The sequence below is a fragment of the Scophthalmus maximus genome, chromosome 21 (genome assembly GCF_022379125.1).
Source record: "Scophthalmus maximus strain ysfricsl-2021 chromosome 21, ASM2237912v1, whole genome shotgun sequence".
In the NCBI taxonomy this organism is placed as follows: Eukaryota; Metazoa; Chordata; class Actinopteri; order Pleuronectiformes; family Scophthalmidae; genus Scophthalmus; species Scophthalmus maximus.
The window spans coordinates 762,615-781,645 of NC_061535.1; the positions used below are offsets into that span (position 1 = coordinate 762,615).

Here is a 19,031-nt window from a genome sequence, read left to right on the forward strand (position 1 = left end):
AACCATCACAGGGTTTTATGCGAGTGCTGACACTCAGTGTCACTGGAAGTTATCAAGTCGGCACATCTCATCACAGATTCAAAGCCAACGTCCTTAAAGTAGTTACTTTCACTAATCTGTACTGACAGATTGGCTTTTTCCTTGCTCTTACCTTTCTCAATTTCAAAACCTGTTATTTGACTCAAGAACATCACAGGAAATTTCCAAAGTAGAACTCTCACCCCCTTCCATTTGGTTTGGAAGGGGGTGTTTTAGATCTAAAACCAATAGAATAGCTATATAATCCATATGAAAGAGGTCTGCATAGTTCTTGCAGACTTACTTGTCGTTTCAAATCCTGGTAGCCACGTATGTAGGACTGAATGATGATGGCATTCTTCAGACGTCTCCTTTCATCCTAAGTGATAGAAGAACACATCTTACTACAAGCACTTCTTCGTATGTATTTAAGAAGAATGAATTTAATTGTAAAAAGAAATCCTCCTCCAAGAAAGAAAGGATCTTTCAAAAAGGCACACAAAACAAATGCACGCAGTGACATTGATATGACTGTCCACGGCACAAACTTGGTTACCTCTCTTTTTCTTCTTTCTTCTTGAGTGCGGTGCAGCAGAGATGCTTTCTCCTCCTGAAAAACAACAACACAAGAACCAATAGGAACAATAAGTTACAAGGTTACAAAGTCACTGTGAAAGGTCAAACAACACTAACCTTTTTGCTCGCTCCTCCAAGTGATACCTTGGGTCTTGTCTTGAAATCTCCCTCAAAGCTAAACATTGTTAGATTTTTCCCATTGACTGATTCAGATGTTGCCGCTAATATCTGAAAGAGAAAGTGAAACGAATATAAACTCTGTAGTAGAGCAAACACTGAAACCAAGTGACAACATGACACAAAAATGTCCCGACGACGACTCGTGATTTTGCTCTAACTTGTAAACTATTAACTTCGGCTATAATTGTACACGGTGCTACGTTTTCAGTTAGTTATAAATGAGGGCAAATAAAACAGGCATGAACTTCAATGTGGGCCACTGTGCAACGATAAAACAGAAGTTTAACCTGAGCTACTTATCCGGCTGACAGCTTTAGTTTGGTTACAACAATGGTTAGCTAGCCGGTGAACTTAGCTAGCTAATGACTCAGCAGCTGTCAGGCAATAAACAACGCTGTTTACGTTGTTCGACTCCAAGCAACACTGGAGACGCCACATTAGGAAACATTTATTGATGACAAGTCGCACCACTGCCTCGCACATGTGTAAGTAGCATGATTTTGTTGACATTAGCACTGCAGCTAGCTAGCATAGCGGTGAAGCACCCACAAAGGCTGACTTTACGGGGGTGTCTTCCCATCCGCATGTCCCTTTTGACATCGCTCATGTAACAGGACACTCATCTGAGAACCGGGAATCAACAACCAGTGAATCTTTTACCTTTGACTTTTGAATTAAGGGGTGAAACAGACACAGTAACTCTGTGAAGGCAGTTTAGGTTAATCCAAACGTCAAGTCTTCTTTTCCTCCTCTCTCCAGACATCAACATATAACAGGGAACAGCCGGAATAACAGCATCCGTTTCCGGCCATTTCAGGCAGCTGATTGGACAAGAGTCATGTCAATAACGCAATAACGACTTCAAAGACTTAAACCCGCCTCTCAGCTAGATCCATTGAGAAGCTTCTGAGACCTGTGTGTATGTGTGTGTGTGGGGGGGTGTGTGTGTGTGTGTGTGTGCGCGCGCAGGTGTGTGTGTGTGTGCGTGTGTGTTGCAAGCAAGCTAGTTGTTTTATCCACCCCCCATCCCCCTCCCCTCCCCATATTGCTGCTAATGCACAGAAAAAATGATTACCACTTACTTTACATCTCCTGTTTACCCTGCACTGTTTGAGCCATCACATGTTGCACATTGTTGTATATATCCTATATACTTTTTAAAACCTGTTTAGATTGTGTATATTTTTCTTTTAGTTTTGTACATATTCTTGATTAGTCTTTCGGATCTTGTTTTGAATATTGCTGCTGGTGTCTCTGACAGCTACCAAACTAAATTCCGTTGCACAACTACGATGACAATAAATCCTCTTATGTATTATGCCTTTGTATGTGTGTGTGTGTGTGTGTGTGTACGTGCGTGTGTGTGTGTGTGTGTGTGTGTACGTGCGTGCGTGTGTGTGTGCGGAATGATCATAATTAATATATTATCGTTGGTGTTGTTGTAAATGTAATGGTTAAAAAGATGCTCTGCGGTGGTCAACAAATAGTGGTATGTAGGTCAAATCCGTCCATCCAAAAAAAAAACAGTCATATCAAATAAATATGATATGAATGTGTAGACATGAATTCAAATACAGCCCTCATGTTAAGTTTAACCAATGTGACCATGTAACAGATACACTTTAAATTATGTATATATGCAATACAACACACATTTCGTCAAATTTCTGGGTCCATTTTTGACAGATGAATGTTAACATCCTGTAAGTTGCTCACTAATAGGACAATGGTATAGTGCACCTCTTTTTGTAGTTACTCAAATTATGACATTTAGCCTTCGAAACAGCACCATGATCTCATTGATACACTTGCACACAGTTTTTCATGGAACCTGGCAGGTTGTTGCAAACATCTTGGAGAACTTGTTACAGGTCCTCTGTGGATTTAGGCTGCCTCACTGTCTTCTGTTTCTTCATGTCATCCCATGACTGACTCAATGATGTTGAGACCAAAACTCTGTGGGGGTCATACCATCTGTTGTAAGACTCCTTGTTCCTCCACGTGTTGCCAAAGACATATCTTAATGACTCTGGTTGATTGTGGTTGTTGTCATGCTGCTGAATACATTTAGTACTGATCAGATACCTCTGATGGTATTTTGTGTTGGATATTAATTAAAATGCCCAAAATGTTTGTACCATTTGGCCTCCTGAAAACAGTTTTCTCAAAGTGATAAGACATCAAAACGTTATGTGTTTTACAAATTGGACCAACACTGATCAGTGCGGGAAAAAAATGGTTCGTGATTACACATTAATGCTTTCCCTTGAATTTGAGGTTTATCTGTATATTCGGTAAATCAGGACTTTTTTAATTTCATCAATAAACGTACGTGCAAAAACGCTTTTGCTAGTCATGGATTTCATTGAGGTGTTAAGATCAGGCAAAGGCACAGAAAATTAATGGATGAACTCTTCACTTGAGTCATCAGGAATGGTTTATTTTGTGATGTATTTCAGTAGAGGGAGGTATCAATTTTTTATTTTGCCACATTGACACAGTATATCAGGTTTCACAAAACTCTATTTACACAGCGGAATCATAAACAAATAAATAAATACAACAATAAAAGGAAGTTGAATCACATTTATATTTGACAAAATAATCTTATCAAATGTACAAACTTCCATCTTTCATCTCACTTCTAGTCCTTCTCGCAAGTTCATTGTTGACCTTGTTAACAGACACACAAATCCCAATTATTTTCCCTAAATCTAGAAAAGCTGAGTTTTAATTTCAGAAAAAATTTTCATCTTAAAAATGTATGCCATCCCCATGGGGTGATCACAGGCCAGCCAGCCAAAACCACATTTCCTGCTGAAAAAGGACTGCAACTGTTCTTGTGTTAATATCTTATTGAACTGCATTATGGGCGAGTGTTCAAGCTGCATAACTTTAGCGCTGCACTCAATACTGTGCATCATCTTCATTGATGAACTGAGTTGTGCTGGAATGATTATTTTCACATTCTAATATGAAATAATGTCTGGACATGTTCATCTCCTCACAGTCCTTAATTACCTGCAACGTACCTCATGGCTCATTCTTTGGATAAACTTTATCATTGGAGGGAATGATACCGGAATGATACAGTCGAGGACAGTTAACTGACATATAAGAGTTAACATTTGGTACCCATTTTACAATAACAATTAGCTAACAATGCCCATTTCAGATTTTGAACAAATTTTATGTTTTTGTTACTACAGGCAGCAATGGAAGTGAAGGGAGATCGCTGAAAAACTCTGGCTTAGTGTATAATATAGTTCAAGGGCTATTTTATTCTTTAAATGTTCTTTATTTTCCATTCTTATTGCCGCCTCAGATTTAAGTCTTTTCATTCTGTGCTATATTTCATGCATATGGAAATTAATCTTATTGTGTTATAATTTGTGATAGTAACATATTACTATTCTGATTTTTTTACAGACTTTTACAGAGTCTAGCTTGATTTCCAAGCATGTACATTAGTTTTCAAAGTATTACATGTTTTACACACAAAGTGAAGAGTATGGTGGTTATCATAGAGGGAGTACTTATGTTTCTTAAGGTGTTGTTGTTTGACCCCATGAAAAAATCTGATCTTTGACGCTTAATTATCTTAATCAGTTTTTATATACGTTCACATGTCTAATAAAATGTAAGTCAACCATAGCTTCCTATAGACTTTGTAAATTAGAAAGTTGTTTATCTTTAAGTTTATATGTTACAGGTAAAAATATTTAGACCTGGAACCTCTTTTTTTATGATTTTCCTGTCTTTGATATTTTTTGGTTTACTTGTACTTTTTATGTTTGGTATTTTCCTCACATTTTTTTGTATTATAGTTCATAGCAATGACTTCAGAGTGGGCAAAGAAAAGCTGTAATAATATAATTATTATTTATTCTTTATTTTTATTCTTTTCTTTTTTCATTTATATTTCATAGGATGCTTCTTCTTCTTCTATTTGTATTTAATGTTATCATCACCATCATTATTGTTGCAGCCTTTAGTTTGTCAACAAACTGATGACTTATTTGATTGGGCTCTTCATTGGCTGAACGAATAAGGCTTTAAAAGCATGAGCACGAGGCACAGGCAAATGGTTTCATCAATAAGATCTGATTGGACCTATGTATAAATCTGAGAGCTTACCGTGTTGAAGGGGACGTGGGTAGCCCACACTCTTCTCTCTATTCACAGTGTGCTGATAACACGTCCGAGATATTGACTTTTGCAAACTTTGAGATGTGGATGTCACTTTCAGTCTTCTATTGTAGCTGTAGATAATTGTCTCATATTGACATTGACATTACATTTTTTTCTCTGACAGTAATGAGGCAGCCTGTGGGACGAATCAGACATAAATGTTTCCTAAAGCAGTTTCACACATTTCATGGAAGCGTCCATTTGTGCCAATTCAGCCGAACACATTTGTTGCATTAAAAGAGACAGTGCAGGTCCCTTTAAATTGCCTTTTCATAATGAACACATTTACCGAACGTAATTAATATATAAGCTGTCCCGATTTGTCATTTTGATTTGTATTTTAGTTAATTGTGAAAGTAATTACGGAGCAAATTAACAGCTTTCAGGAAAGACGAGGGTTTTAGGGTCCGGTTCCATCTTGGGCGCCTTATTCATTTGCTCTCCCCTATGTGATGAAAAGGAGCGATAAATCTGCTGATCGGTGAAGGCCAATACTAAATGGCTCCATATTTCACCGCTGCTTTAATAGAAATATTCATGCGAGGCCCCTTAATGAAATTAAACCCGAGGTGGGGACAAGGCGCTGGTCGGGCGCGTGGCTATCAAGAGTCCGGCTGTTGTTATAATAATAATCATGCAGATGGTTGATAAAATCGTTTAATCGATGAGAAAACTGCAAAATAAGACTCCCCCTTTGGCGGCTCAGTTCTGCCGCATGTCCAGAGGTGAGGCTGTTTATTTAGCCCTTTCCAATACCATAATAATTCTGACATTGCTGCCACACTCTCTCCGCCTTTCATGTGATCTTCCCAAGTGGATGCGTTTTATTCATCGTTATGACTTAGAGCAAATATTAAACAAACAAACAGATATACATTTGCGTAAAAAAAAATAATTCTCACTCCAGGAACACATGGGGACAAAGTGATAAAAGATTGGAGACCCCTCAGTCTAATAGCTGTCACACCAAGCGTCACTGTACCATTCCCTTACTAAAATTGGTTTGGATGTTTGGTGGCAGAAGTGGGCTGCATTAGTGGATTGACTCACTCCCCCTTGTCTTCCTCTCTCTTTCTTTTTGTCCACGTTTCCATGCAACCCCACGTCCCAACCCACATCAATCTCACCGTTATCATTCTGTAATTGGTCATGATCATCAAGGGCCACAATTAAATGGCGATCCTTTACTTGGATACTACCCGGTGACTTGTTGATTTCCCCCGAGCAAATAAACGTCCCGCGCAGCGCGGTTAGCTGATGAATTGACAAAAACTAATCAGCTTTATTGGTAGACAGGTTAAGGGCAACGGGGTGTCAATAATTCTCATTTCGACCTCCGCTTCCATTAACTTTAAGTGGCTTATTAGACCGAAGTCACCAGGAGCCACGGGCCTATTACAGCCCTCGCCTTATCACACTTCAAGAGTTTCAATTACAAATAATTTTGCTGCTCGTTGTTCACACGTTGTGTCTAAATTTGACCTTATTTGATAGCTGCCCATGGCTTTATGGATATTTGGCCATATTGTTTTTAATATGAAAAATATCAACGATATTATCATTATACACGGGCACACATTTCATTTTTTTTTTTTTTTTTGTTGGTGATAATTTAGCTTTTCTTTGTACGGAAGTCCATAAGCAAAAGACTAAAAAAAGAAAACCTTTTTCGCTGATGATCATATCAGAAGCAGTGAGGGTGTAACCTGATTGATTTGACTCTATGCGGCTCCATTAGAACGAGTCCGTGTCCCCCCCGGGTTAGGGGGGCGACAGAAGGAGGGCTTTTACTTAAATTTCCCTGTTGGCCTCTCAGGGTGCCCCGGCTCAAAATGTTCATTTTTGCGCATGATGTCTTTCTGTTGTAACAGCTTATATTTTTAAATTTACATTCCTAGATTCAATAAGCGAATATAGCACCGTATAGTCTGTTTTCTATTCGAAACAATACTCGTTTGTTGAGTATTGTCATTTGATATTTCATCGTGTTTTTCTTTCCTGTTTAGCTTAAAGTTTGACAAAATGTGTATTAAACCATCTCCTATCCTGAGATGGACCGTGACGCAGGAACAAGAGAGGGCATCTCCTGTGTCAGCAAGAGGAGGTCATCAACATCTGGAGAATAAATAATTAGATTAGGTTTTGATTAAAAGAAAGAGGAAGATAAAAAAAATCCAATCTTACACAATTTACAATGTTATGATTAATAACGCAGAATAAAACAACAATGCACAGAAATGTGCAGCACACTTAATTAAAAACGAATGAATGCATCCTTTATTATTAGTCACATTGAACCCAAATTCATATTGCTGTATACAGTAAGAAAAAAACCACATCGTTTTAAAAAATCTGATTTTATTTGAAACTTTTTTTTTCTGTTACGGCAATATTTTATGAAAGCAAAAACGCAACCAAGACCATGCTTTACCGTGATTACAGCAGAGTGGCGTTGTTGGGTCCGATACAGAGTTTGGGACAGCCCCCTGTCAGACGGCTGCACCAATCGCCTCCATCTGACGGGGACTAAGTGTCACACAGAGCTTCACTCTCACACTCCGGTCCTCATCATAACTTTGGAGAGGTGGGAAAACGCCACTGACTTCTCTGTCGTTCACCAGCAGCCGAGGCGACAAGGACGTGCACCGGGAGCCCAATGGAGAAGTCCAAAAACTTTCGCATTGACGCGCTTTTAGCAGTCGATACACCCAAGGTGCAGACCTCTCCGCTTGCGCTTGTGACTTCCCTGTCCTCCTCCTCCATCCCGTCGTCCGGAAGCGTGGCGGCCCCGGAGCTGAGCGCCGAGGCTTTGCGCGCCGAAACGCCGTCTCCGCCGAGGATTTCCACTTGCGGGCTGATCCCTAAACCAGGTTTCCTCAACAGTCCTCACAGCATGGTTGGATTACATCCGCAGAGTACCGCAGGGATCCCGGCGCAGGCTCTCTACGGCCACCCCATGTATACCTACTCGGCTGCTGCCCTAGGCCAACACCCTGCCCTGTCCTACTCCTATCCACACAGCTCCCATCACCACCACCACCACACCAGTGATCCCATCAAACTGACAGCCAGCAGCTTCCAGCTGGACCACTGGCTCCGGGTCTCCACAGCCGGGATGATGCTGCCCAAAATGTCTGACTTTAATTGTGAGTAGCTGTTTTTATTACAGGATGTTATGATAAATATATATCCTTTTAAAAAAAAAAATCCAAATAAATCTTAATACAACCAAATAGACACAGTCTTATCTTAAACAGAACGTCAAAAAAGTCAGGTTTATGCATTGCAATTTTTCTAACAAATATGAACAAAAAATAGCTCTAAAAATAATGTAGGTCTGGATACTGCTATTTTAACTCATCGTATGCTGAGCTAAGAAAGGTTGGCATGGTATTCGTAATCCATTTCAACAGAAAGTCGGTTTGGAGAGTTTTGGTGCATTAAATCTATCAGATATTAAGATGGTCTGAATGAACAGGCTGTCACGGTGTGCTGGCTTTTCTGAGAGGAACTAAAATTGACAGATAATGGACAGTGGGAAAGTAGCAGATGAGTGTGAAACCCACAGTCGACATGCTGTTTGCTCACTAGATACTGCCTTCTTGTTTCCGCTCGTTTTAACAGATTTGTTCAAAACGCAGTGGCAAATAGCTTCTCTGTGGACATATTCACATGTGGACTACTTTAGTTGCCTAAAGAGGAAGCCCAGAGACGTGGGAAATGACACCATAACAGTAGCGGGCTGGCAATATTGTCCAAATGTTATTATCATTTCTTGCCATAAACCGGCATCGACCGTGTGGTCATTATTGAACCCAGATTACTGGGGTGAAACTTCAATGAAAATATGCAGCTGATGTTGTTTTCTTATTCTTGCAGCTCAGGCGCAGTCCGGCTTACTTGGCAAGTGCAGAAGACCCAGAACTGCGTTCACAAGTCAGCAGCTGCTGGAGCTGGAGCATCAGTTCAAACTGAACAAGTATCTGTCGCGACCGAAGCGCTTTGAAGTGGCCACGTCCCTCATGCTGACAGAAACACAGGTACGTGATGGATGCACCCACGGGCTTCTGTTAAACGTTCGGTTCGGTCCCATACACCCTACATTTAAAAAAGTGGTTTTAATATGAAAAATACGTGAAAAATAAATTGAAACAAAAACAAGTGAGAAATGCAGTGAAACCCAATTTTCATCTCACTTGTTTCTGAAAAATCCCATAGGTAGTCATCAAGGGTATTTAAATTGCAATGGGAAATGCCTGTTGAGTCATGTATTGTTTTGCTTATACAAGGGATTTAAAAGAATAAACTCATAACATTAAATGTAATAACATTGTAGACATGATTTCAATGCAGGATAATTTTACCACCTTTAGGGGCCATTGTCAGGTGGATTGGTCACCTTTACGCAAACTTTACGCATAATAACGCCATTATAGGGCCTTGTAGGATGCACATTCTTCTTTCACAGCGCGTGATTAAATCAAATAAACTAAAAAAAACAATTATCTTTTCTCCAGGTCAAAATCTGGTTCCAGAACAGACGAATGAAGTGGAAAAGAAGTAAGAAGGCCAAAGAGCAGGCCGCCCAGGAGGCCGACAAGCAAAAAGGCAGTAAGAGTGGCCAGGAGAAATCGGACGAACAGTCGGACTATCACAGCAAGACAGACTCAAAAAACGGCAGAATAAGAGACTTCAGGGACAGTGACGACGACGAAGGTGAGAATTTCCTGTACAACTCGTCAGACTGCTCATCGGATGAAGAGAGGAATCACACCAGTGACATAAGTCCACAGCCTTGAAGCGTGAGAAGAAGAAGAAGAAGGAGGACGGTCTCCATTTATAATGACTGTGAGGGATTCTCGCTATAAAATGCAGTTGCATGAAATCCAACCTCTAATCATCTACATGGAATAAATTAGCATTTTTTTGTTATGAAAAGAATAAAAGTTTTGGTCAAAAATGAATGGACCTCATGTCCGAATAAACAAGCAATAAAGACTGTATAGGTTATTATAACTCAAACATCTTTCAGCACTCGGCTGTTGGCAAACTGTGATATAGGCTATTGCATGATTCATACGCAAAAACGCTGTAAACTGAATCAGGACGTTACAATTTTTGATTTTTTGTGTTTGATTCCTATAGCCCACACCGCCAATAGTCCGCTGCCATTTGTCTCTTGGCCCTATTTTGTTCTTCGTGGTGTTATACTTCTGTAATGTGTCATGTCACGCTGAAAAAAAAAGTTATGTTTATTTTTCTATACTGTATTTATAAAATGGTCATACCAGTGCATGCTAAATTATTATTTAGCGTCTCTCTCGGTGGAATCAATGTGAAATAAAATGTTTTTATAAAAAACTCAGTTGGTATTTTGGCACAAGCCTTATTTATTATTATTATTTATTAATTATATCTAGTCCCTTGATTTACGATGTAGGCAGAGTTTCAGGCGGAATGCGGACAAAAGGCGTGTGTTTTTCTCCTTGCTCTGACAGGTGGGGTCATGGGAATTACTGTTAATAGCGCTGTCGGATCTGTGCAAACGTGCAGTGAGAGCAAACAGCGAGTAGGCAGGCAGACGGAGGAAACATTTCACACCACACTAGCAATGGGCTCGTATTAATAAAGCCTTTAAGTGGCCGGTTAAGCGACAGCGTGGCTGCTCAGGCACTATTTTCAGGACTGAAATCATCCCCACCACATTCTCAACCACCACAAATATTAAAAATATTATATTTCTAATTCATAGAGAGAGATTTAAATATTACTATAAGAAATTATGCCCATTCGTTTCGTTTATTTTATTTTTTTAATTGGTGCATATTAGAGTATATTCGAATTGCCCTTTTGGGGAGAAAGTCAGAAACAAGATCGAAACATGACCTGGTCAGACCTCCCTTTCCTTGTAACTGAAAATAACTAATAATTTAAAAATACCACAATTATTAACATGATAAAGATTGATATAATAAATAACACATCGATGAATTTGCCATTGTACAATATCTAAAAATGTGAACCAAACATCCCATCAGCATCACTTCCCTACTACACAAAACATTTACTTACCTGGGCTATGTTATCACCTGCCATATAAAGCAAATATTAAATTTGATACAATCTTCTTTCAACCATTAACCATTTATTGAATAATCTTATGATGAAATTGAGAAATGTCTCTCAATGTGACTGAGCTATGGGCACGATTTAATAAACCACTTGTACATGTGCTTACTCTGTGCAACAGTTTCTTTCCAGAGAACACAGTGCACTAAATGGTCTCCCTTGTTATCATTGTTCCCGCAGGCATCCGGTTAAACTATAGCAGGGGTTGACTGATCATGTGCCATTTGTAACAGGATTACTGAGGGATCTGCTGGTTATCTTCAGCTGTTTGCTTTAGCAGACTAAATCAGAGTTCAGCTGAGGGTCAAGCCCAACCAGGTAAAGCTGAAGGCAACTCTCTGGCTCTCAGCTGAAGATAATGGCCAGTGTATGGACTGCACAGTGAGCCTGTTGATCCCATTATCTCGACTTTTTAACTGGGATGTTTTCCTCAAAGAATTTCCAAATTCTTACCACTTGTCCTCGCCTTGATGGAGGGAGCACCGAGTCATACCTGTTTTTAAAACACCTCCTAACTCCCCACGACTTGGAGCTTACAGTGTGGTTTGTGGACTGGCAGAGGACATTTCCTCTGGTTGACATTGGTGGCCCATTCCCGACCTCAGACTGACACAATACCGCACCAATGGAGCTAATTAATAGGAGCAAGTATCAAATGTAACATAATGACTCTGCTATGCTAGCCACGCGGGCAGATACCGGTGTCAGCGGGCAAACAGAAAAGGCTTGACTCAAGGCCCCGGGTCATTTCGTTAGGGCGTGAAAACACTGAATGAACGATGCCACCGTCCCTCTATTCTAACTGCTCTTGGTTATTTCACACTCACAGTGGCCAAGTGGAACTATCAACAGTAAAATGATAAGAACACTCACAAACCTTGTGTTTATGGCTGAAAAAGTCTCTATTATAATGTGCTTTATTTTGTGTAAGAGTGTAAATAGACCCAGTAAAGACAAGAAGAATGGTTCCAGGTGCCTGAACCTTGTGATATTAACTATTGCTGCAAACTGCCTCCATGAGGGCAGTCTCAGAAAAAAACCTTTAGGATAAAGTAGAGAGAAAATCTTTTTCTCTACAAATATATCAAAGCTTTAGGCAAAATGTCTGATTTGCTGAGGCTTTTATGACTAATGTAAAATTAATTGTGTAAACATTTCTTAAACTACACATACAACAAATTTAGAAGAGAAATAGTTTTTGTTATTTCACCCTTGTTTTATTAACAAATATAAAATCACCATGAAGGATGTATCTGGGAGATGAATATGCGATGCATTGAAATTATAAAATATTCAAAGCATTGCCATCGAATTATCACTAAACTCATTGGTAATTTAATGTATAATACTTTAGCGTTTGAAAGCATATTTGAAATCCACCATACTTAAAAACCTTCACAGAAAAAAATGATGCACAGAGACTCCTAAAAGCAAAAACAAAGATTTAATATCAAAATCATATTCTTTTTTAAAAACAAACTGTAGGATTCTGTTTTGGATTAAGAGGTATTTCATTCAAACAAGCCTTCTTGTGTTGCACAGTTCTGGTTTAAACTACGTCTGTTGTGTTTTACAGTTTGAGCGTGGCCTCTTTGGCCTCCATGGCCTTGGTGGCGACCTGGGCGCGCTCTGACAGCATCGCTGCTTGCTCAGCTGGTCCCTGTGACTGGGCATTCTTCAGCAGGAAGTGGCTGATGAAAAGCTTCAAGCCCTCCCGCAGCATTCCGAGATTGGGAATTCCTGAAATCCTGGCGGACGGAAAAACAATGAGGGACATTGATGTTCAGATGTTCACATTGTTCAAAGCAGTAAAGAGGAGTGGTTTTACAAGATGTGGGCCAATGGAGGTTAACATTGCTGAACTGTTAAAATACTTTTTTGCCATGCTAGCAGTGTGGCTCTGTGGTAGGCAATTTTTGTCTCCATCATTTTCACTGAAATATATCACCAACTATTTGATGTATTGCCATGGCATTTTATAAAGAACACAGAAGATGAGACCTTATTGTAACCCAGGTCATGTAATGAAATTAATAAATCAAAATGTAAACAGTTCCCATGGTTGAGATTTTGGTTGTGTCCCGATCTCTCCTTTAACGCCACAATGAGTTTCACATTAGTGGTTTGATTGAAAAGTCTTAACACATTCTAGGTGAAGCCTCACAGTGCTGCTAGCATGGCTGTAGAATGGACTTTTCTATTGTTGGGTCTTATTTTGAGTGAATGCAAAATGAAGCTCACCTTCCAAATATGCTGGCTAGATCCTCTGACTCAGTTTCTTTTAGTAGTTTAGTCAGCACTTGACGCAAGAAGCGAACTGAGGGCTTATCTAGCTCTCCAAACTCTATTACCTACACAGAAAAAACAGACATGAGTAATTAGCTTGATTTAATTGACTGACATTATCAGATAAACTAAAGTGATGTAATGAAAGCCTCAGGCTACACGTCTCTCACTTTAAGTATGGAGAGTGAGAGGCACTTTCTCTGGAGGAAGCGGGCGACCAGCTGGACCAGATTGTTGAAGGTCCTGCAGGGAAGGTTGGAAAGCTCCCTGAACTTGTCCCATAGGCTGAACTGGAAAGTCATCTAGGAGAACATAGGACAATCAAACGGAGGGATTCTATGACAACACAGAGCGACACAGAGCACAAAGATAAATAAATAAAAAACAGTAAAAGAAACTATAAAAACATCAACAAGTATCGTCCCTGCGCAGGTAATCCTCTCTTTCCGAACCAGTTTACATGAGAAAAGCAAACTTTCCCACCAGCCAGAGTTTGAGCTCTTTGATGAGGACAATGGTCATCAGATTCTGATACAGACCTGTGGTCTACGTGGCAGCAGAGTAGGAAGTGTGGTTTTGCCCCCATTGTTTGTCCTAACAGTTTGGGTCAAATAATGTAAGAGGTGAGAGACTCCCACACTGCAGAGGTGAACTGCAGGGCACAGGCAGGTCACACACAGATTAAGCGACTGGGTGGTCACTCACACACTCTCTCTCAAACACGCACGCGCACACACACACACGCACGCACGCACGCACACGTGCGCACACACACACACGCACGCACGTACACGTGCGCGCACAACTCCTGATGTTACTATTATCGGTGGAGCAGACAGTGAAATAGAGGGCTACTAAGGCAAGAAATAATAAAAATTACTGAACCTAAAATTAATTGATGTTACCTTTAATTAGATTGAATGACTAAAGAAACTATTATTATTCAAAGTACCTTTAATATAAATTTGATTGAAATGTTTTTTTTAAATAATGTATTAATTTTATATAATACTATACAAAAACTTTACTGATTTCAAGGTTATAAAAACTGTCCAGGGAAACTGTTTGTTGCATATACTAATTTGATTGTTTGTGGTTGTAGTCCATTAAGCTTTTGTGGAACTGGGGCAGGTTTATTTAATAATGTTAAGTGCAGGAGAATTTCATTTGGTTGTGTTTATTTGCAAGCTTGTATGTGAATTAAGTGAGGGAAATGTTTTTGTGTTAAGATTTAAGAGTACCTGGAAGCGGCGATCTTGGGAGCAGAATTTTTCTCCCAGTACAGCGTAGAAGGCATTAAAGGATTTCTCCTGCAGACAGCAGTCCATCAGAACGTGCACAATCTCTCTCTCCTGCTTATCCTTCAGTCCCATCCTTCACACAGAACAAAAAAAGCCTTTGTAACTTGGAAATGAAAATTGCTACAATGGTCAACCAACTTAACAAAGACAGAGACACGAGCTATGTCGAACCTCAGCAGTTTCTCAAATGCATCCAGGTAATCTTCGCTGGTCATAAGAACGCAGAAGATGTTTCTCCTTACTTCAGTGTTCATCCGCTGTTTCCTAGCCAGCTCTAAGACTTTGGCACTAAACTGAGACAAATAAAGTTGTGACAGTTTTATTTAAAGTGATAGATGTCGCTATGGCCATAGACACAGTTCCATAATTTGACTCTACCTGTCCTTCAGCGGTACACTGTTTTGTGGTTGTGTTCCCTGGTTCGTTAATCATGGGTGCTCCGCTCCACGAGGAGCCGACTATCCACCAGCGGCCGACATGCTCTGCAGCCAGGAGACTGTCCAGAGAGACCCTCAGTTTCATGTCTTTGCCTCCTGCGCTGCGGTGGATCTGAGTTACACACATGCACAAACGATCAGTCACAAGTGTACTTAGGAGGCAAACAGCAGTTAAAAATATTTACGCAGGACACTTGCAATCCTGAGGTTGATAACTGGTAAGGCAGCCATGAACATGATCAGGCTGAAAGCATTAGCAACTGTCTGGACTCTGACTCTGGATAGGTGGTACTCTGAAGCCACCTAGTGGTACAGGTGGAAGCTGCCGAATACAAGAGTATCAGTACACAAAAATGAGGTTCACATTTAAAATCTAAATCTATTTCCAATAACATAGGGAGGTAAGATTATTTCAAACCAAAAAAGGTCATCTTGTAAAAATCGCCCACCAGAGTCCTCTGCAACTTTCTATGTCTCTCCACGAGCTCAGGATCATAGCCTGGGATCTTGCGCATATCGTTGTTCTTCAAAGCCAGCATGGTCTCCAACATGAAACGCACCTGAGGACAAGTTCACAATTCATTTAATGTACGATTAACTTCCAAAAAGGACACATGAGAAATCAAGGACACAATAGATAGATTTGAGGTATTAGAATGTCTGATAAATGAACTAATTCCCTACCCTGGTTTGATCCTGAAACTTCGATCCCAAATCGCTGGCCTTGCGTTGGGCCTCCAAGATGAGTTCTTTCAAAGCCAGTGCGTCATCCTTCCTCAGGGCGAAGCCGACATTTCTCAGCACAGAAAGAACTAGTTCAATGTCTTTCTCTGTAAACGCTGCCACTAAAAGTTTTAGGATGTCGAAGATGAGGAGGGAGTGCACAACCTGGAAGTTATAGAGGTGAGCAACGATGGCCACCAGGTTGTTGCACTCTTTGCCTTCACTTGGGTTCTTGTACAACTCATCAAACCTCCGCACAACAATCTCTAGAAAATGTGCCCCCACCTGGAAATTGATGACATGTGCACAGTTCAGATTCATTGTGCAGTTTGATTTATGAATACATCTCGATGACATGTGATGAATATCTGTTTTACATGAGCCCACAAAGGTTGTCAGAGAGCTAAATCAAACCCAATGGACTTTAGGCTAGCAAAGTTATTGCGTCCCCAGATAGCAATTAAATAATGGCGAGTACAATGTTGTCAAAAAAGGAATAGTTTGCGTTTCAGAAACTCCTCAAACCCTGTCCTATTTTGGAAAAGTCAGCTGATGACAGTCGCTAGTTCAACTGATGATCCACTGCAATCTCATTTGCCAGGATGAAGAAAACAATCTAATTACATAACCAAAGCCAGTCAGTCAAAAATAATTTTCCAATAAATTATAGGGGTATCAGATAACAAGGGCAACTAATCCCATAGGAAAAAAAGGGTCAAATGAATAATCAAAAAGTTTTTTCCCAAATCAGTGGTTACAGTTTCCTTCATCTCCTACTTAGTGACATAAATCAATTACTAGAATAAACTACAAAATGCTTATAAAAAATACAATAGACCAATATCAATCTGGTGTGCATTTGTGTGCCTTTATTTACCTAACCATTAGCACAACACACAAGCATGCACACACCTGACTCCTGTTGTTACTACTATCAGTGGAGCAGACAGAATTAGAGGTCTACTAAAGGGAAATATCTCCAGAAACTAAAAGCTAAAACATAAAAAAATGTGTATGAGCTCAAGAGCAAGTGGCTGTCTTTACCTCCAGGCCGACGGCATGATGGAGGACGCTGACCATCAGGACGTGCTCCATCAGGAGTCTGTCGGGCATCAGCGCCGGCGTGACGCAGGCTGCCAGCAGCACCTCTGTCAGGGTGTCATTCATATCCTTCCTGCTGCAGCTCATGTACAGCTCCTCCAGCTGACCACTGATAGAGGCCATGTTGGGCTCGCTCAGCCTGAAATAGTATTAAAGGTGAATCATTACTTTTAAAATGACTTCTCTGGTAATTCAATCAGATCTCAAACAGAATCCATTGGTTATTCTGACGAATAATAATCAATTTTCATCAATATACATCAACATCTATTAATATTTGAATAGCAATCTCTCTCTTCCAAACTCTCTTTAGTCTCTTAAGGTGTCGACGAGTGATGTTTACAAACTACACTTGCAGTGCTGTGTGGTGCGGTCTGCACCATTTTTGGTTTTTGATTTACAGAGCCAGGGCTGAGCCGAAAACCCAGATTTTTTCCCGGTGCACCCACAGAACCTAAATCTACTGGACAGTGGGGAAATATTCGCAGATTTTTACAAAACATGTATTGCGAATTACTTACTGCCCATCTAACAGAAAAGTAATTACCAACAACTTTGATAATCAAATAACCATTGAAGACAATCATTTGGCATCTAATAGAGGAATTATTAATAATTAAAATGTAGTTCTGTGGTGAGACTTACCTGTTGAGCAGGCCCTTCACATTCCTCTTTAGTTTTTCGAGCTCAGCTTTGCGTTTGTCATTTCCTGTGTTACGTAAGTGAGGTGGCACATATTTTCCAGTTGTAGAGGTGACCTAGACAACAGAGGATTTAAACATTGATCTGATATGGTATATATTGCCTTAAAGATGTCAATGCTATGACAGGAATGAAACATATGTTTGTCCACTCACTGTTTCTGTCTCTGGTTCTGATATCTTTGTGTCAGGAGTGTCTGCTTCTCTCTCCGTTTCCCCTTCATTTTCATCACTCTTGTCAATGTCACCTTCCATTTCTTCCTCCTCCTCCTCTACTTCCTCCTCATCAACCATTTCATCATCACCATCATCCTCCTCCTCCTCATTTTCACCATCAAATGAAGCCAAATCTTCATCGCTGCCTTCACTGGCCATCTGATCTTCAGGTTCTTCATCATCATCGGACAACTGAGAGTCATTGTCATCAAGCTTTTCAAAGTTTGCTTTGGCCATGTCCATGTCATCATCGTTATCGTACACTCCTGCAGCTGATGTGCCAGGGTCAAGCAAGCCAAGGATGTAATCCAGTCCATCAGCCACAAAGGACTGTGGGAGACTTTTTTTGTTTTTCCTTTTGTTTAATCCCAGGCGGCGCTCCAGCTTCTTTATCTCTCGGTCCTCTTGTTCATTTGCCTCCATGAGTGCCATCTTTCTTGATTCTTGAAGCTTATTCACTTTCTTGCCTTTCTTGGCGGATGATGGCATCTTATGGTTACCTGACCTTTCTTTAGGAGCAGTAGCAGCCTGGCTTGCGTCTGTTTTTGACAGGTCTTTACTTGCTTTCTCCATTTTTTTCTTCTCCTTTTTCTCCCGTGGCTGTTTCTCACCTGGCATTGCCGAGGTTTCACCTTCACCTGGGGGTAAACTGAGGACCTTGTAACCCTCGTAATGACTTTTCATTTTGGCTTTCTTAATTTTTCGCTTTTCTCGGCGTAGCTCCTTTCTGCTTTTCTTTTTTACAAATCTCAACCCATGGTCATGCTCCGCTCCTTCTGTGCTACTTTTGCTTTTAACGAATTCGTCCACTGCCACTATGTATTTCTGTAACGTTGCATTCGCCTTCTTCTTCTTCTTCTTGCTGTTCTGCTTCAATTCCCCCTTCATCTCTAAACAAAAAAAAATGAACTGAGATAGTGACGATAAGCGGGATAACGTTAAACTCAACCTGCTATCTGTCTTAAAAAAACTCACGGTTGGTCGGTTTAGACAACGAGCTGACTAAAATTCGGGTTTGAAACAACCAAAAAAGATGCACGAAATGAAAGCTGTCGCCTATTTAAAACATAGAACTACCGGCACATGTATCTCCATGAGGATATCGTTGATGTGACCCATAAACACGTGACCATTTACTTCCGTGGTACGTCACAGAGCTGGCGCCGGCTAAT

The 19,031-nt window shown here is 40.3% G+C and overlaps 3 protein-coding genes across 6 annotated transcripts in view; 1 reads left to right on the forward strand and 2 right to left on the reverse strand.

The window, feature by feature from the left end:
- ube3c (ubiquitin protein ligase E3C) overlaps positions 1 to 1,589 on the reverse strand; it is a 30,300-nt gene extending 28,711 nt beyond the window's left edge. For both annotated transcript variants that reach the window (XM_035619279.2, XM_035619278.2), the window contains exons 1-4: positions 1,435 to 1,589; positions 712 to 822; positions 575 to 628; positions 323 to 397 (exon numbers count right to left, since the gene is read on the reverse strand). In XM_035619279.2, coding sequence (XP_035475172.1) covers positions 323 to 397; positions 575 to 628; positions 712 to 777 — 195 coding nt within the window. In that variant the 5' untranslated portion in view covers positions 778 to 822; positions 1,435 to 1,589. The remainder of the gene's footprint in view (positions 1 to 322; positions 398 to 574; positions 629 to 711; positions 823 to 1,434) is intronic.
- A 5,932-nt stretch (positions 1,590 to 7,521) lies between these two features.
- mnx1 (motor neuron and pancreas homeobox 1) lies at positions 7,522 to 10,253 on the forward strand. Its single transcript, XM_035619261.2, has 3 exons — positions 7,522 to 8,111; positions 8,845 to 9,005; positions 9,483 to 10,253. The coding sequence occupies exons 1-3, from the start codon at positions 7,622 to 7,624 to the stop codon at positions 9,762 to 9,764; spliced, it is 933 nt and encodes a 310-aa protein (XP_035475154.1). The 5' UTR covers positions 7,522 to 7,621; the 3' UTR covers positions 9,765 to 10,253.
- A 2,266-nt stretch (positions 10,254 to 12,519) lies between these two features.
- On the reverse strand, positions 12,520 to 18,999 carry nom1 (nucleolar protein with MIF4G domain 1). Of its 3 annotated transcripts, XM_035618828.2 has the most exons (12): positions 18,835 to 18,995; positions 17,800 to 18,749; positions 17,588 to 17,700; positions 16,886 to 17,081; positions 15,803 to 16,126; positions 15,568 to 15,678; positions 15,060 to 15,230; positions 14,853 to 14,974; positions 14,622 to 14,754; positions 13,551 to 13,682; positions 13,336 to 13,445; positions 12,520 to 12,842 (listed from the first exon to the last, which is right to left on the reverse strand). In XM_035618828.2, the coding sequence occupies exons 2-12, from the start codon at positions 18,745 to 18,747 to the stop codon at positions 12,665 to 12,667; spliced, it is 2,538 nt and encodes an 845-aa protein (XP_035474721.1). In that variant the 5' UTR covers positions 18,748 to 18,749; positions 18,835 to 18,995; the 3' UTR covers positions 12,520 to 12,664. The 3 variants fall into 3 exon arrangements, with proteins under 3 accessions (XP_035474721.1, XP_035474722.1, XP_035474723.1); XM_035618829.2 differs by having other exon boundaries at positions 17,800 to 18,997; XM_035618830.2 differs by lacking the exons at positions 12,520 to 12,842; positions 13,336 to 13,445; positions 13,551 to 13,682 and adding an exon at positions 13,690 to 13,974 and having other exon boundaries at positions 17,800 to 18,999.
- Between the last annotated feature and the right edge of the window lie 32 nt (positions 19,000 to 19,031).

What these genes read in the sequence shown, in the direction of transcription:
- nom1 (XM_035618829.2), bottom strand. Translation starts at nt 18,747, where the DNA reads ATGAAGGGGGAATTGAAGCAGAACAGCAAGAAGAAGAAGAAGAAGGCG. An exon ending in ATCATGCCGTCGGCCTGGAG is followed by an intron (nt 16,127 to 16,885) that starts GTAAAGACAGCC and finishes ATCAATTTCCAG; the next exon opens with GTGGGGGCACATTTTCTAGA. An exon ending in CTAGCCAGCATATTTGGAAG is followed by an intron (nt 12,843 to 13,335) that starts GTGAGCTTCATT and finishes TCCGTCCGCCAG; the next exon opens with GATTTCAGGAATTCCCAATC.
- mnx1 (XM_035619261.2), top strand. Translation starts at nt 7,622, where the DNA reads ATGGAGAAGTCCAAAAACTTTCGCATTGACGCGCTTTTAGCAGTCGAT. An exon ending in CAAAATGTCTGACTTTAATT is followed by an intron (nt 8,112 to 8,844) that starts GTGAGTAGCTGT and finishes TTATTCTTGCAG; the next exon opens with CTCAGGCGCAGTCCGGCTTA. An exon ending in TCATGCTGACAGAAACACAG is followed by an intron (nt 9,006 to 9,482) that starts GTACGTGATGGA and finishes TCTTTTCTCCAG; the next exon opens with GTCAAAATCTGGTTCCAGAA.